Source organism: Equus quagga, chromosome 11 (assembly GCF_021613505.1).
Source record: "Equus quagga isolate Etosha38 chromosome 11, UCLA_HA_Equagga_1.0, whole genome shotgun sequence".
Classification (NCBI taxonomy): domain Eukaryota; kingdom Metazoa; phylum Chordata; class Mammalia; order Perissodactyla; family Equidae; genus Equus; species Equus quagga.
Genome location: NC_060277.1, coordinates 67,735,209 through 67,751,774, shown reverse-complemented (window position 1 = coordinate 67,751,774; position 16,566 = coordinate 67,735,209). Strand labels below are relative to the sequence as shown.

At 40.8% G+C, this 16,566-nt stretch overlaps 1 protein-coding gene across 2 annotated transcripts; it reads left to right on the top strand.

The window, feature by feature from the left end:
- The first annotated feature begins 27 nt into the window (after positions 1-27).
- On the top strand, positions 28-14,056 carry DERL2 (derlin 2). Of its 2 annotated transcripts, none has more exons than XM_046675598.1 (7): positions 28-173; positions 1,006-1,071; positions 3,351-3,424; positions 4,565-4,658; positions 5,424-5,619; positions 5,883-5,973; positions 11,241-14,056. In XM_046675598.1, the coding sequence occupies exons 1-7, from the start codon at positions 81-83 to the stop codon at positions 11,344-11,346; spliced, it is 720 nt and encodes a 239-aa protein (XP_046531554.1). In that variant the 5' UTR covers positions 28-80; the 3' UTR covers positions 11,347-14,056. The 2 variants fall into 2 exon arrangements, with proteins under 2 accessions (XP_046531554.1, XP_046531555.1); XM_046675599.1 differs by having other exon boundaries at positions 45-173; positions 1,009-1,071.
- Positions 14,057-16,566: the final 2,510 nt, after the last annotated feature.

Sequence of the window (16,566 nt, the reverse complement as noted above, 5' to 3'; positions counted from 1 at the left end):
CGCCTTGCTCCCGCCTCACCGCTTGGATTGACTGGCGGAAGGGGAAGTGGGGCGGGGGGGCGCAGGCGGCGGTGGGGAAGATGGCGTACCAGAGCCTCAGGCTGGAGTACCTGCAGATCCCACCAGTCAGCCGCGCCTACACCACCGCCTGCGTCCTCACCACCGCCGCTGTGGTGAGCAGCTGCAGCGCCAGCTTCTCGTTATCCGGGCTGGATATGACCGAGTCCTTAGGAAACTGGGGCTTAGGCTTCGGGGAAGCCCAGAGGGGTTGGTCACAGGGGTGGGTGGAGGCGTACAGCACTCACTTTGGGGTCGCAGTGACCCGGAGAGTGCTTATCCAGTGACCCGAGAAGGGATGCTTCTCCGTGAGGGGTGGAGGATCAGGCCTGCAGGTCAGTTTTTGAGAGATGAAGGCCGGACCTATAGCAAGTCAGGGCTGCGGGAGCCGCCCACCCAGGAAACGTGTCTCAAAACTCTGGCGATGGCCAAGTGGTAAGGTGGTGACTAGTGGGAGGTAGGCCCGCTTAATGAAGAAACACATGTTGAGGATAGAAAGCTAGAAGTTGTCGAGAGGGAAAAGTTTTGAAAGAAAGAGTCTAGATAGAGAGGTTGGCTGGAAGCACCCAGCCCTGACGGCGGCAGGGTCTTGAGTCTCGGTTCTCTGGAGTGAGGGTGTTGCTTCACACAGCTGTTTCAGGTGGTGCCCGTGAGATGGGCAGATTCGTGGCAGCTGATATCACCCCCTGCCTCCCATGCCCTCATGTCAGCGTTACCTATTGCAACATAAAACGAACTTTTACTTTGTGTTAGGTGTTGGGGATACAAAGAATTATACCAGTTCTAGAGAATTCTTTCCAACCTCTTCTGGCCTGAGAAGAAAGCCTTAAAGGATTCGGTCTAAGTGATGGAGAATTAGAAATTTCTAGGCCTACTTATCCTTGGTTGTACATGATGAAATTTTGTTTGTTGACTGATTTGCTCTAAGAAGTTCTTTTTCTATTTCAGCAGTTGGAATTGATCACACCTTTTCAGTTGTACTTCAATCCTGAATTAATCTTCAAACACTTTCAAGTGAGTGGTCCGTCGCAACTATGGTCGTTTCAGTTTTTTACTTGTTTTTCTTACTTTTTGGTAGCAAATCTTGCCAGACACTGTATCTCAAAAAAGAATTCGCTGGGAATATTTGGTTGTGAGTCTTATTATGGAGGGTATAAAGCAGTGACTTGGAAGCCTGATTGGGCTTCAGAATCACCTAGGGAGCTTTTAAGAGAGTCTCAAGCTCCTCATGTACCAAATCGTAATCACCAAGAGTAGGAATTAAGAATCTGTATTTCATTGTTAAAGTTCCCTGCATGGTTCTGATTTGATTTATCCGGTTCCTATATTTAGGTATCACTAGTTCAGAGTTATTGTAGTTTGAGAGGAGACTGACCAGCCAGCAACCCAGGGAGAATCTCACAGGGTGCCCTGATTTTGTCCACTCACCACCTGACACCTCTACCAACTTGGTGGTGTTGTCACTCTGGTCCAGTTCAGAAACTATTAGTGCTTGTTAACTGACCCATTTTTCAGGGATCAGATCATACTAACCAAACTCCAAAAGACCAATATCTAAAACAACATGCCAATTTATTAGATTACCGTGGGAGATAGTCCTTTTCAGTAATTAGAATGCTAAAAGAGAGATGTGTTTTCCTGCTCCAGGATGATCATATAAGGCTATAGTTGGAGTCAGAGAGAGTCCCAAAAGCCAGTAATTCTGTCTCTACATATGCTATTCTCTCTATCTCCAATGGGTTTCATTCATTTTATACCCATTGAACTCCAGCTTGCCCTTCAACACACAGCTTTTGTGTAGCCTTCTCAGATGCATCCTCCTTTGTGTCCCTAGGGTATCTGTAAATACTTCTTTTAGAGCATCTCCACCTTGTACTTGGACTTATTTATATGCATCTCTCCTCAGTAGGTTGAGGACTCTAAACTCCTGGATGCAGTTAGCATGCAGAACTGAATTGTTTCCACTTTAATAGTCGCCAACTCTTAAGAATTTAATGATATCTATAGCAGTCCTGTGGACTCTTGTTACTGCCGTCTTCTTCAGTACTCACCTGGTCCTTGCTGGGAGCTGTGGCTGCATCCAAGCATTTCTTCCTGTTAGCTTGCTTGGCAGGATTTCGCCTGGGGTTAACTCTTGAGAACACTGTGTATCTGCACTCGGCGTTAGGAGTTCTGTTTGAATTCAGAGTCTCCCTCGACAGGCTGTGTGTCCTTGGGCAAGCCATTTAAAAATGATCCAAGTCTTGGGCCGGCCCAGTGGCACAGTGTTAAGTGTGCACGTTCAGCTTCGGTGGCCCGGGGTTCGCTGGTTCAGAACCCAGGTGCGGACATGGCACTGCTTGGCAAAAGCCATGCTGTGGTAGGCGTCCCACATATAAAGTAGAGGAAGATGGGCACAGATGTTAGCTCAGGGCCAGGCTTCCTCAGCAAAAAGAGGAGGACTGGCAGTAGTTAGCTCAGGGCTAATCTTCCTCAAAAAAAAAAAAATCCAAGTCTCTTAGTTTTCTCATCTGTGAATTGGGGATGGTAGTACCAGCTTGGTACTACTTGTGGTCTCACAGGATTATTAAGATCACATGAGATAATAAAATACATTAAAACACTTTAAAATGTTAAGTGCTCTACCATTGTGAGTAGTTGTTTTTATTGCAGTGTGGATGGATTGAGTAGGGAAGAGCATATCAGGGTTTCCAACATGAAAATGAGTGTCTTTGCATCCACCAATTAGACTGGAATTATTAGAGCATTAGCTCTTTACCTGTAGGGAAGTAGTTATTTGTTCAGACCAGAACTTGAGTATTTGCTTTAGAATTACTCTTTACTCTGATGTTTCTGACTGCCTAGTATTGAAACATTTCTTGGCAGTTTATATTAGGTCCCTGGAGTTTTCCTCTGGTATCGCAAGACTGTTCGTTAGATTGTGATACTGCATATGTGACAGCACTGTTTTCTCTTCTGCAAATTAACCTAGTCTTGCCACCAAACTTTTTCCATCATTTGCCTGACCGTATGGTGTGGGCTTTCTTTAAAACATGATCACAAATTCAAGTTTTCTGTCATGTTATCCTTACAAATGTCAAGGGCTGAGTGATATCTTTCACACTTTCAACTAGAAGCAGGACAAAAGTCCGATGTCAGATTGTGTGCCCCACTTTTTAGTTCAAAACATAGTATTACCCTATCTTGGCCTTTCAACCATCGTAGTCATAGAATATCTCTTTTGTCTTAATATGGACATGTTTCCTCCTGTATTTTACTTAATCTATCGTTCTCGATTTTTTTTCTTTTAACAGATATGGAGGCTAATCACCAATTTCTTATTTTTTGGGCCAGTTGGATTCAATTTTTTATTTAACATGATTTTTCTGTATCCTTTATTAAGTGAAGTTACATAAAAATTTAGGCTTACTTAGGAAATACAATATTAAGTTGAAATTATTAATCCTGTTATTTTTGTAAACATGTTAGCTTAACTTCTGGGTACTGGCTCAGTGGTACACAGAGTGGTTGGTCAGACAGTAATGCTTTGAGAGTGCTTGTAGGTCATTGTTCAAATGGGAGGTTTAAAGCCAGAAAATCACATTTCTGCCAATAAGCCACTTAAAAATCTGATCAAAGAAGAGAAGTGATTTGAGTCATACTTACAAAATCACATCGGCACGGACCAAATGATAAAACACCACCTGAGTACAGTGATAATTGACAGTTTGGTATAGGTTTGGGAGTGGGCTCGTGAGGCATGGAGAACTGGAGATCTCCTTGGATCTTGGTTGCTAGTTCTACTGACTGATAAGACAGTGCCATGATGTCTGCCAGGCTGCCATGTTCCGGTTTATTGAAAGAGAGGAAGAACTGTGCTCTGGTCAGATGGTAATTGGGGCCACTGAGCAGGGCGTTCCCCCTCCATCCCCACCCTCTGGATTAAGAGGGAGTTCCAGCTCGCCTTGTCTGCAGTAGACAGAGGGCCTTGTAGGAGTGACAGGATTCCTGCCCCAGGATGGATTCCTGTGTCTCCTATATGGTATACCATTCTGGTAAGTTTAAATATAATTGATTTTTTTCATCGCAATGCATCTTTATTAACTGAGGTGTAGAAATGCTTAATATTCCTAGCCTGAAAAAGTAGATTATCACACAAGGCTTCTTGTTGGGGATTTCTTCCAAGTTAGGTTATGAAAAAGCAAGGGTGGTGCAGATTATGGTGTGGCTGAACATGGGAAAGACAGTACCAGTTTGAGAAGGTTGACTAGGTGACTGGAAGCATGTTTGTGCAGCATCTGGCCTAGTTCCCCAGTCAGGAACAGTTTTTGTGAAATAGGAGCTGGTCTTCACCTTGCCTAAAATGTCTGGTAAAAGAGAAATAACCATACTACCACTCATAAACATTCTTAGAGAAATGAAGGCTTGACTTACAAATAATGTGGAGTCCCAGTGTACTTAAGTGCTACGTTAAATTTTACTTTCTTCATATTTGTGTGTTTAACATTTTCTTAACTTGGAACTTAAGATATCGTTACTGTCGAATGCTAGAAGAAGGCTCTTTCCGAGGTCGGACAGCAGACTTTGTATTTATGTTCCTTTTTGGTGGATTCTTAATGACTGTATCCTTCAACAAATAGAACAACTACAGGAAAATGTGAAAGAACACCCTCTCTCTTCCTAAAGCTTTTCATCTGTCTCCCACAACCCACTAGGTCTTCTGAACAAACAGATAAAAGTAGACCTCTAGGTTTTAGCTTCAGGATGCTACTGTTTAATTTCCAGCATACTTTATGTGGCAGCTTTCTAAGCCTAGCGGTCGGACAGGATGCTTTTCTACTGTGAGCAAGTCAGAGGAACTTTTAACTGAGGTGGGTTACAATTAAGTGTCTTAGATATATTATTGTTGATGGTGTACTTCGCTCTTAAACTAAGTTGGTGAGACATTTATTTGGTCATATCAAAACTGATAAATTATTTTTTTAGAAAAGAATTTTCATCTAAATAACAGACTTGAATATAGTCCTGTCTGACAAGATGGTTTTGCTCCAGCTGGCTTTATTCACCTCTGTACAGGTGCTAATGGTGAGTGAGCTTTCCTGTAATTATAGACCAAGGAATTAACACATTTTCCAAAGAGGCAAGAACTTCATGAAAGCAGAATATTAATTTGAAGTAGCTACAATCCAGATTTGGATTGTAATGATGATTTGACCTAAGTAGGTTTTTGCCTGATTGCTCTAGGTAATTATTTTCAGGCTTTTTTTTCTTCTAAAGATGTAGTTATTGCTTGACCTTCCTAATTCACACTTCATTAGAACACAGTCTTGCCAAGTCTTCCCGATTACACGTTTAATGTTGGTATTTTCCTTAATGCCATCTGCTAGCTTTTTGGTTTGTTTGTGAGCTTAGTTTTCTTGGGCCAAGCCTTTACAATAATGCTTGTCTACGTTTGGAGCCGAAGAAACCCATATGTCCGCATGAACTTCTTTGGCCTTCTCAATTTCCAGGCCCCCTTTCTACCCTGGGTGCTCATGGGCTTTTCCTTGTTGTTGGGGAACTCAATCATTGTGGACCTCTTGGGTAAGAGTCTTATCACTACTTTTTCTATTATTTTACTTGTAAGCTTGTTTTGTCACTATTTTCATGTTTATTCTGCCTGGCCTTCACATATAGCTATTATAGGATTATTTGATAATTATATGCTCAAAGACTATAATCCTGTTTTTTTAATTTTTAGTAATTATGTTGACATTTCGTCCTAAATATAAGGAATATGTATTGGTAGATCCACCTGCAGTTGCGTTTAATCCTCTCCCTCATCCTTTATTTCTGGTTGATTCTAGGTATTGCAGTTGGACACATATATTTTTTCTTGGAAGATGTATTTCCCAATCAGCCTGGTGGAATAAGAATTCTGAAAACACCATCTATTTTGTGAGTATTAACACCAGGTTATGTGTTCCTTGCAGACAAACCAGGACAGGGTCCATGGTCTGTGTCATCTTGGCCCTCCCATAGCTCCTGGCACACACAGTTCGGGTCAGTAAATATTTGCAGATTGAGCAATCTGGCTGCAGTTGAGGAGCACTTGGATTGGGTAGGAGTAGACAGTGCTGGAGTGGTGGCAGGAGCAAGGTTAACCGGCTCAGGATGTCCTGAGGGTGGCTTGATAATTGCTGTCCTGGATGACCCCTGGCACCTCCCATCCCAGGGAGGAGGCTGCAGGTACCAGGAAAGCTGCTGTCTGAGGTTAGAGAGGTGAGGTAGCAAAATGGGCGAAACTGATTGAAGGCAAGCGTCTAATGGTGGAATTTCTGGCCTTCCAAGGAGGTGGGAGAGAGAAGCAGTGACTCAGAGTGAAGATAGCTTTGGGCTAGAAACCAGTTGTAGCTGTTCCACGGACCAGCTACGTAGTTTTAAGCGAGTCCCTTCTCCTTTTTTGCACTTCAGTTTCCTGAGGGTAGATCTTTGATTTATAGGACCTCTTTGTACTCCAGAATTTTGTGTGCTTGAGATATACTGCATTAAAAAGGGCTCACTTGAGGAGGAAAATTTGAGTTTTTATTATAAAGTGTTGGTTGTGCAATAGTTAAGCAAAAAGAAGAAAGTAAAATCCTCCATAATGCCACCACTTAGATAGAACTGTGGATACCATTCTTAGCTTTTTCTTTCTTTCTTTTTTTTTGCTGAGGAAGATTTGCCCTGAGCTAACTTCTGTTGCCAATCTTTCCCCTTTTTTGTTTGAGGAAGATTAGCCCTGAGCTATCATCTGTGCCAGTCTTCCTTTATTTTGTTAGTAGGTCATCGCCACAGCCGGGCTGACAAGTGGTGTAGGTCTGCGCCCCGGATATGAACCCATGAACCCAGGCTGCTGGAGCAGAGTGCGCCAAACTTAACTACTATGCCACAGGGCTGGCCCTCCATTGTTAGCTTTTTGCTGTGTATTCTTCAGTCTTTTACTGTCTGTGTACTTTTTAAAAATGCTATTTCACAACCTTCTTTTTAACGTAATATGTCATAATCATTTTTCCATCATAAATGTCCTACAAAGTTGTAACCGCTACATGATACCTCATTGTATGAACATAGCATGATTTTACTAATCCCTTACTGGTGGACATTGATGTTAGTTCTTGCTTTTCCCTTCTGTAATTGGAGTGGTGAACATCCTAACAGCTAAATCTTTGCACACATCCATGATTATTTTCAAAGGATAAATTCCTAGAAGTGGAATTGCTCTTTTGCTTATTGCCAAATTGTCCTTGAAAATGGATGTTCAAGTTTACATTTCTACCAGCAATGTATGTGTCCATTTCCCCACATCCTTGTCAAATGTGGGAGGTATTATATTTACCCTTTTCTAGTTTGATAGCTATAAGATGGTGTCTCATTTTTTACAATTGTTTTTCCTAAAAATTTGAAAGTTTCAGACTTACAGAAAATTATACACAGTATAAAGGACTTTTTTCCCCTTAGGTATTTAAAATTAAATTGTCGCTCTAATGTCCCAAGACCCCCATTAATATGTATTTTCTATAAACAAGGACATTTTTCTATGTATTCAAAATCAGGAAATAAACATTAATCCTCAGACCCAATTCCACTTTGGGCAGCATCCTAATAGTGTTCTTTATAGCAAAAGAATCCAGTTCAGATTCTGGTGCCGCATTTGGTTATCACGTCTCTTTAGTCTCCTTCAGTCTGGAACAGCTCCTCAGTCTTACCTTGACTTTCATGAAATTGACATTTTTGAAGATATAGGCCCGTTTTGTAGAATGCCTCTCAATTTGGATTTGTCTAATGTTCCCTCACATTTAGGTTCAGGTTCTGCATCTTTAGCAGGAATACAGAGAAGTGATGCTGTGTTCCAGCTGTAGCCTGTTAGCACAGAATTTTAATTTGTTGACTCGGTCAAAGTGGTAGTAGTCACTCTGATTACTTGATTAAGGTGTCTGAGGCTTCTCCACTGTAAAGTTACTTTTTTCTTTCATAATTTAAGTGTTTTGTGGAAAGGTTCTTTGAGATTATGTAAGTATCCCATTCCTTACCAAATTTCAATTAATTTATATCTGCATGAATTCATGGTTTCATGTTTTATTCATGGATTATAAACCCTTATTATAATTATTTATTTTGATCCTCATACTGTCCCAGATTTGGCTAAGAGGAACCCCTTCAAAGTGGCTTCTAAGTACTTTTCAGTATGTTCCCATCTTATTTTTTTAGCAATTTTTTACTTTCTGGTCCAAAAAGATATCCCAGGCTTATCTTTTGCTTTCCTAGAATCAGCTATTTCTTCTAGGAACCCTAGTTCCTTTCCAGTGAAGAATGGTAGTTAGAGGCCAAGATCTGGGTGCTAGATGTGCTCATGGCCTTTGGAGTGCTACTGTTCCCAAGTCCTCGATGAACAGAGCAGGGGAATTATATGTATGCATATGAGTGTATGCACATCTGTATTTTTATGTCTACAGTCATGCGCCACCTAACGACGCTTCCGTTAACTACAGCCCCGTGAGATTAGTACCATATAGCTAGGTGTGTAGGAGGCTGTTCCATCTAGGTTTGCGTTAAGTACTCTCTGATGTTCACACGACAAAATCACCGCATGACGCACTTCTCAGAACATATCCCCATTGTTAAGCGACACGTGACTGTATTTATTTTTTAAAACATGGGTTTCTACTGATACTCCCAGTTCTAGTACAAATCCATATGATTCGTTCTAGTTTTTTTCCTTTCTATATTTTTCCTCCAATGTTTCATCATGAAAATTTCCAAACTTACAGAAAAGTGGAAAAAAATTATACAGTGAACATCATTTACCTACCACATAGATTCTAAAATTAATATTTTATTACTGTTTTTGCTTTTTGTACATCTATCCTTCTGTCTTTCCATTCCAATATACTTAATTGTCTAAATAGTAAACTAAGTTCTTTATATGCAGCAAAATACACAAATCTCAGTGTGTCAACTAACGGGTTTCCATAAATGCACACATCTGTGTAACCCAAATCCCTATCAAGATAAGAAAATTAACCATTACCCACAAGGTTCCCTGTCAGTCCTTGCCCCCAACCCCTGAGAGCAACTGCTATACTGATTTTGTGCCCCCGTAGATTAGCTTTGCATGTTCTGCACTTCATGAGTGGAATCATACAGTATGATGTACTCCTTGGTATAAGGCCTCTTTCGTTCAACATAATGTTTTTGAAATGTATCTACATTGTTGCACATATCAGTAATTTGTTCTTTTTTTTTGCTGAGTAGTATTCCATTGTATAAATATACCACCCTTTTCCGTATTTCCTTATTCTCACTGACAGTGAGAGACCTGATTCCTATTATCATTAATATATTTACTTATTTAATTAATGCCCCATATATAACCATCCTCATCGCTGTCTCCCCCGCCTGTGTGGATGCCTTGCTTCTCCTGCTCCACCTCGGATTCTCCATGTTGGGCTGCCGTCTCCTGGGGATGCCTTCCTTACCCTAACTCAGGCTCTGACATGTTGAACCTGACCACCTCCATGTGAGCGTGCCCGGGTGGGCTCTTGACTCCCTGTGCCAGCTGCTCTCCCCACCCCCATCCTCCTCTGCCCTCCAGGGACACCTACTTTGTTCTGCTCCACCTAATGTTTGGGAAGTGGAAGGGGTCTCAGTTTTTAATATGCTTTCCTTTAACTATTGTGAGAGCAAACATTTTTATCTTTATTGACCATTTGGATTTCTTTCTTCCTTTTTTTTTTTTTTTTTTGGTGAAGAAGATTCACTCTGAGCTAACATCTGTTGCCAATCTTCCCTTTTTTTTGACTTGAGAAAGATTAGCCCTGAGCTAACATCCGTGCCTGTCTTCCTCTCTTTTGTGTGTGGGTCCAGTGGTGTAGGTCCTCTTGACAAGTGGTGTTGGTCCGTGCCTGGGATCGGAACCTGCGAACCTGGACTGCCGAAGTGGAGCATGCCAGACTTAACCACTGTGTCACAGGGCGGGCCCTGGATTTCCTTTTTGAATTGCCTATTCAATCCTATATTTTTCCATTGGTGTGTGTGTTTGTTTTTACTGTTAATTTGTAAGAATTAAAGGAGCTCATTTTGAAAGATAAATGCTTTTTCTGACCCCAGGGTGAAATAGAAGTTTTCAGATACATTTCTAATTTTATCAGCTGTAGGCAAGTACAATTAGAAATATGAGTGCAAACAGGGGATGCTGCTTTTTAATGGTTAATTCTTTAAGGAGACTTTGAATGACTATATAATAAATATTACATAAAAAAATCTTTTGGACATTTACTATCCCTTCCTATGCTCTGCAGTAATTTTTCTTGGAATAACTTGTTAATTTTTTAAAGATTTTAATTGTGATAAAATACACATAAAATTTATCATCTTGTACATTGTAAGTGTACAGTTCAGTGGCATTAAGTGCATTCACATTGTACTTCTGTCACCACCATCCATCCATAGCACTGTTTTCATATTGCAAAACTGCAACTCTGTCCCCATTAAACAATAACTTCCCATTCCCCTCTCTCCCCAGCCCTTGACAACTACTATTCGACTTTCTGTCTCTGAGTTTGACTACTCTGTACTCTAGGTTCCTCATGTAAGTGGAATCATACAGTATTTGTCCTTTTGTGACCAGCTTATTTCACTTCGCATACTGTTTTCCAGGTTCATCCATGTTGTAACATGTACCAGAATTTCTTTTTAAGACGGAATAATATTCCATTGTATGTATAGACCAGTTTGTTTATGCATTCATCTGTCCAGGGATACTGGGTAATACCTTGGTTGAGGAGAGACATTCATGATAAATTAAGTGAAAATCAGGTTACAAAACAGAAGTAATATGATCTAACTTTTGTAAAATTACTTACATAAAAATTCTGGAAGAATAATGACTAACTTCAGTAAGGATTATCTCTGGGGATTTAGGATGTTTTGCTCATCTATATTGCCTGTTTGCCTGTTTTCTCTGCAACATACATGTATTGCTTGTGTAGTTAAAATTAGTAAAGGAGGTAAAAGTTAATGTAAATGTTAAATAATTATGGATACCTTCAAAATATAACTATTTGATTGGCAGGCAGATGCAATGCTTGTCCATTGGTGGAAACCCTGTGGATCTTTACTGATCTTGCGGTATTTCAGACTAAGATGACTCTGGGACTAAATTATATCCATTGCCTGTCTTTTAGGAAGGCTATTTTTGATACACCGGATGAGGATCCAAATTACAATCCACTACCTGAAGAGCAGCCAGGAGGCTTCGCCTGGGGTGAGGGCCAGCGCCTCGGCGGATAAAGTGGCAGTGCCAATAATGAGACCCAGCTGGGGAGGACTCACTGACATGCCCATTGGGATTCTTTTATCCTTTGTATTGGAGACGCGTGGACACTTTCGACAGCTTGACAGATTTTAACTCCAGAAGCACTTTATGAAATGGTACACTGATTAATCCAGAAGACATTTGCAGCAGTTTGCCAGTGGTTCCTCAATACACTGGTACTGAAAGTGTAATCTCTCGGAGCCAAAAAACTGGAGAAACAAACACCCTGCCGCCTCTAACGAACAAGTACATGAGTACTTGGGTTCTATGGTGTAAGGCAGAGCTTTTTCCTCCTCTTCTTCTTTGATAGATGAGGTCATGGTGTAAATGGAAGTTTCAGAGAGGACAAAATAAAACTGAATTCCATCTCTCTCTCACTGAATTAAAGCTTTTGTGTGTGATCTTTTAAATTATGATCCTGTATTCTAGCTCTCCTGCATAGGTCTGAGCTCAGAGCAATTGACATGCTCACTCTTCCTGTGTCTTCACGGCTTTTGACTGGATTTCATTTCAAGATTGGAAGTATGTGGCTGTTATACTGTGGCTGTATACACATCATACTAATGCAGAATGCCAGCTCCACTAGGAAGAAGATTTAGTTCTGTTGTCCAGATAGTTTGTTCTCCATCTGGATTTTGCAGAACTTGAAGTTGTCAGACAATGTGGAAAAAAGGGGGAGGGTGGTTCTTGTAGCAGCAGGAATTCAGCTATGGGAGAGTCTCCTATAAGTGGAAAGCAAATATGGCATCTTATTTACTCTGCTTGCATTTCTCCACTAAGAAATATCCAAGGAAAGACAGGTAATGGCCACATCTTGGAAAACAACAGGAAGATCTTCTTTAGACCTGGAAAGCAAGTTCGAATGTTGACTTTGGAGCCAGAAGAACAGGCACTAGTTGGGCCGGGATCCGTTTCTCCTGGGTCTTTGGCTGGTTGACCTTTGTCATTTGCTTCATCAAAAGCCAAAAAGCTTTACATGGTATACCTTCCCAATCAGGTAGAAATTAGACAGGGTCGCAGAAGTAGGTAGTTAATACCTGTGGTTCAGTAAATACCTAAAATATTAACTTTTCTCAGTTTCAGCAGGTTTGCATTCACACTGCTTAAGTAATTCAGAGGACCCAGAGGAATAAAATGGACACCCCCACAGAAGAGATTATTTCAAACAGCTTTCATAAACAGCATGTAGGTACAGGACCTACATTTTCCAAGTAGTTCCAGCCCAACTAAGTGATAGCTTTCTAGAGTGTGAGATTTTCCTCAGAAAGATGGGTGTGAGTTTTAGATTAAACATAATAAACATATTAAATAGGAATTTTTGGATTGTGAAGTGAAAAGTCTTTTAATATCTAAATGGAATATGCATAAGTAATAGAATTTAATATGGATATTTTACATGTTGCTAGTCAGTAACTTTGAATATGTTTGTTGCAATTTTATGGAACTTGGGTTAATGGGACTGCTTTTTTGTCCTAAGTGGTTTAAAAAATATCTTTCAAGTTTAAATGCCAATCTTAGAATGTATAATCCTTATGGGATTCTTAAATTTTGTCATATCTTGTCTTTGTTCAAGAAAGCTTGAATTTAATTAGACGGGTTTTTCTTAATTGTTTATTTGGGGCTAGAAATAGGTTTCTCTAGTTTTATTTGTTCTCCCTTAGTTAACTTTGAGTTATCCAATTCATGGAACTTTTGTGGTAAAATTTTAATCCTAAAATCTGTTCACTGTTCATTTAAGTAAGGGATGTCTGTACATATTGATGACTGGGTAAAAACAGGAAACAAGTTTTGAATTTATGGCCTAAACACAGTCAGTCACGGGATTTTGATTTCTCTGATTTTGGGTGAGAATTGCTGCGGCAGGATGTCCTACTGTGCTACTACACTGTGTCCTGCTCGGTGGGACTTTGAATCACTGACCTCTTAGCAGTTTGGCCAGTCCCACTACCACCGTCCCTAGCCGTGTGGCTTGACAGGACACCTAGGCTTACGTGGACATCAGGAAAGTCCTCACTTCTTCCCAGTTTACCTCTCAGTCTTACTTCTCCCAGAACATACTTCTTTTTCATAATGCAAGTCAACTGAAAAGTGAGATTTGATATATGGCTTGTGACCGCTTACCTGACATACATAGAATTTAAGGGATTCCTGGATTCTCCCAGTAATACTGAAAAGCACACCTGACTAAGGCGTAGGGTTTTTTTGTTGTAGAAATACAGTATATGTTCATTGGAAAAAATGGACGTGCAAATTGCATCTCCCTAGGAGATTAATTTTATATACATTTTGGTGTGTTTTTTCACTATGGATTTCTATTTGTTTCTCTCTTCCACTTGTTCTTTTTCCATGTCACTCTTGTATTTCCTAATAGCTTTCATACAGCTTGTGTAGTCTCTCTAAGCAGAGAGCACCCAAGTCCTGGATCTTGGAAATGAAACCCTCACTCTGTCTCGGGGGCCTATGAAAATTAGGAACTATTGGAGCTATTGGCATGTTGGGTAAGGGGCTTCCTAGAATTGTCATTTAACCTTGATAGCATTTGATGTTGTGGCTCTATTTTCCTTTGACAGGTGAATGCCATCCGTGTTGCTAGTCACAATATTGCCATTGTTTTCAGTGTTCTGTAGGATGTCCCCTAAACTCCTTGCATATTTTATGAGTTTGCATTAAACTTGTTGAACTTTGTATGATCAAGTTCAAGTGTATGCGTACTTCTCTGCTCAGAAATTCACAGTGACTCCTTAGGAAGCCCCCATGTCAAATTCATACTTTCTGTCTTCCTCTGAACCTTACTCCCACTTCTACTGAACAGGAATCTCAATTTAAGTCTCTTCAGTCCTTCAAGGCCTGGCCCCGTTCCTGGCTTCTCAAAAGGTCTTGACACTAGGGCCTATTTCATTGTCTTTCTTTGAGTCCCTATAAAGCTTCAAGTCTGTACAACATACTCTTACACCAAATTATATATTGTCTTGTACTCTTCCTAGCTGGTACATGTATATTAGTCTTGTCTCCCTCATGAGAATGTAAGCTCCTTAAGGGCAGGGACCATGTCTTAAATTTTTGTATCCACCACAGTGCCTAGCACAGTGCTTGGCACATGGGTGCTGAATAAATACTTTGTTTATCGATCAGCAAACTATTATCTGGTATTTTTAATTACAGAGAGATTAATGTGTGTGCTTGCAAGCTTGTACTTAGTTACCAAGGCTTTATGATTGTCTCAAAGCGGGAATAAAACACAATTGAGGGCAGTGGTTTGGTGGTCAGACAAGCCAGCCAATAGCAGTGCCCACCAGCTGGTCTGGTCATGGTAAGAACAGATAGTTAAGTCCACAGACCATCTCAGATGAGTTAAGAAAAATGTGTCTGACAATTCACTTTTTGGAAGAAGAGCCCAGATAATCTTTGACTAGTTACTAGCTTGTGATCATCTGCATGTGAAAGCCACTTAACCACAAGAGACTTTTCTTTTGGAGGGATAGCTGGGTCATTAGGCCAGAAATTATGGGTGAGTTACCCACACATGTGGTTTATTTTGCCTGTACCATTTAAGAAAATTTTTTAGAGCCAACATTTAAAATTGACAGATTTCACATGAAAATCTTCATTTTTGGCTTTTCCAGAAAAAACTGGAAGATCTGGCAATACCAGGCCTGCATGGCAGCTATTGCCTAGAGGTAACTAGTGACTGCTTCTAGAGATAGGGCATGTGCTCTATCAAGAGATTATTTCACCCATTTATGTTACCTACCTGGACTCTTGAAATCATTTGGAGCATATGTCTCCTGCATTAGGTTACTCTGGAAGGCACACTGGGAAAGAGGGCTGACATCTGTCTTTTACATACTCAAGGTCCATAATTTGAGAGTTAACATTTAGTTATTGCTATGGTTTGGATGTTTGTGCCCCCCCAAATTCATATGTTGAAATCCTAATGCCTGATGTGACGGTATTAGGAAGTGGGGACTTTGGGAGGTGCTTAAATCACATGGTGGAACCTTCATGAATGGGATTAATGCCTTATAAAAAAGCTCCAGGGAGATCCATAGCCCCTTCCATCATGTGAGGATACAGAAAGAAGGCGGCAGCGTTGAACCAGGAATAGGGCCCTCACCAGAAAGGGACCATGCTAGTGCCTTGATCTTGGACTTCCCAACCTCCAGACTGTGAGCAATAAATTACTGTTGTTTATAAGCCACCTGATCTGCAGTATTTTGTTATAGCAGCCTGAACAGACTAAGACAGTTATTTTCCCTTTTGGTTTTGGGTTGCCTTTCTAAGTTAATATTTAGGGGTAAAAAGTGAGATTTTGTCATTTTATTCTTAAACGCATATCTGCTATTAGTTCAACAAGCACATTTCCAGTAACCCCTAGTCACTATACTGTCAGCAACTAGAGGAAAATTACCTCTGAGCTGGAGGAAAGGGAAAGGTGGGTTATTGGTTTTTTTTCTTCTTCTTCTCCCCAAAGCCCCCCAGCACATAGTTGTATATTCTAGTTGTGAGCACCTCTGGTTGTGCTATGTGGGACACCGCCTCAGCGTGGCCTGATGAGCGGTGCCATGTCCATGCCCAGGATACGAACCAGTGAAACCCTGGGCCGTGGAAGCTGACCGTGGGAACTTAACCACTTGGTCACCTGGCCAGCCCCAGGAGGGTTTTTAACAGGTTCACAAACCGGGTGAGTTTCATGGAAATGAACTTCAGAAGATGGCCAAAGTCCTTCACATGGGTTAAAGCTTATGATGAATTCTCTGGAAATCACATTTCCTGTATGCAGAGGAAATTGCTGCTTGCCAGTCCTTCTGTGGCGAACTAGCAAATTATCTGAGCTTTGAATTTAGAAGGGGAAGGAGGAACTAGTTATATCCTATTTTCCCCCTGGAGTTCTGAATCTTTCCTTGATTGGTGTGTGAATGATGGGGCTGGGGAGCCTTGTGGAGAGCTTGAGAGTCTGACAGGAATAGTTGGAGAAAGGAAGGGTAAATTTTAGTTCCATTGAACTCCCTCTTTTCCTGCAGACTATGTCCAGTAAGACAGTCACTTTCTGAGGAGAACAGATGATTGTCATAGAATATATCATATACCTCCTTCCTCTTCTGTAACACAAGGTGATCACCAGTTTCCTTTTCAACATTCAGATTTTGTGCCATCTGAATGACTTTAAGTAATCTCAGAGGCTCAGTTTCTTCATC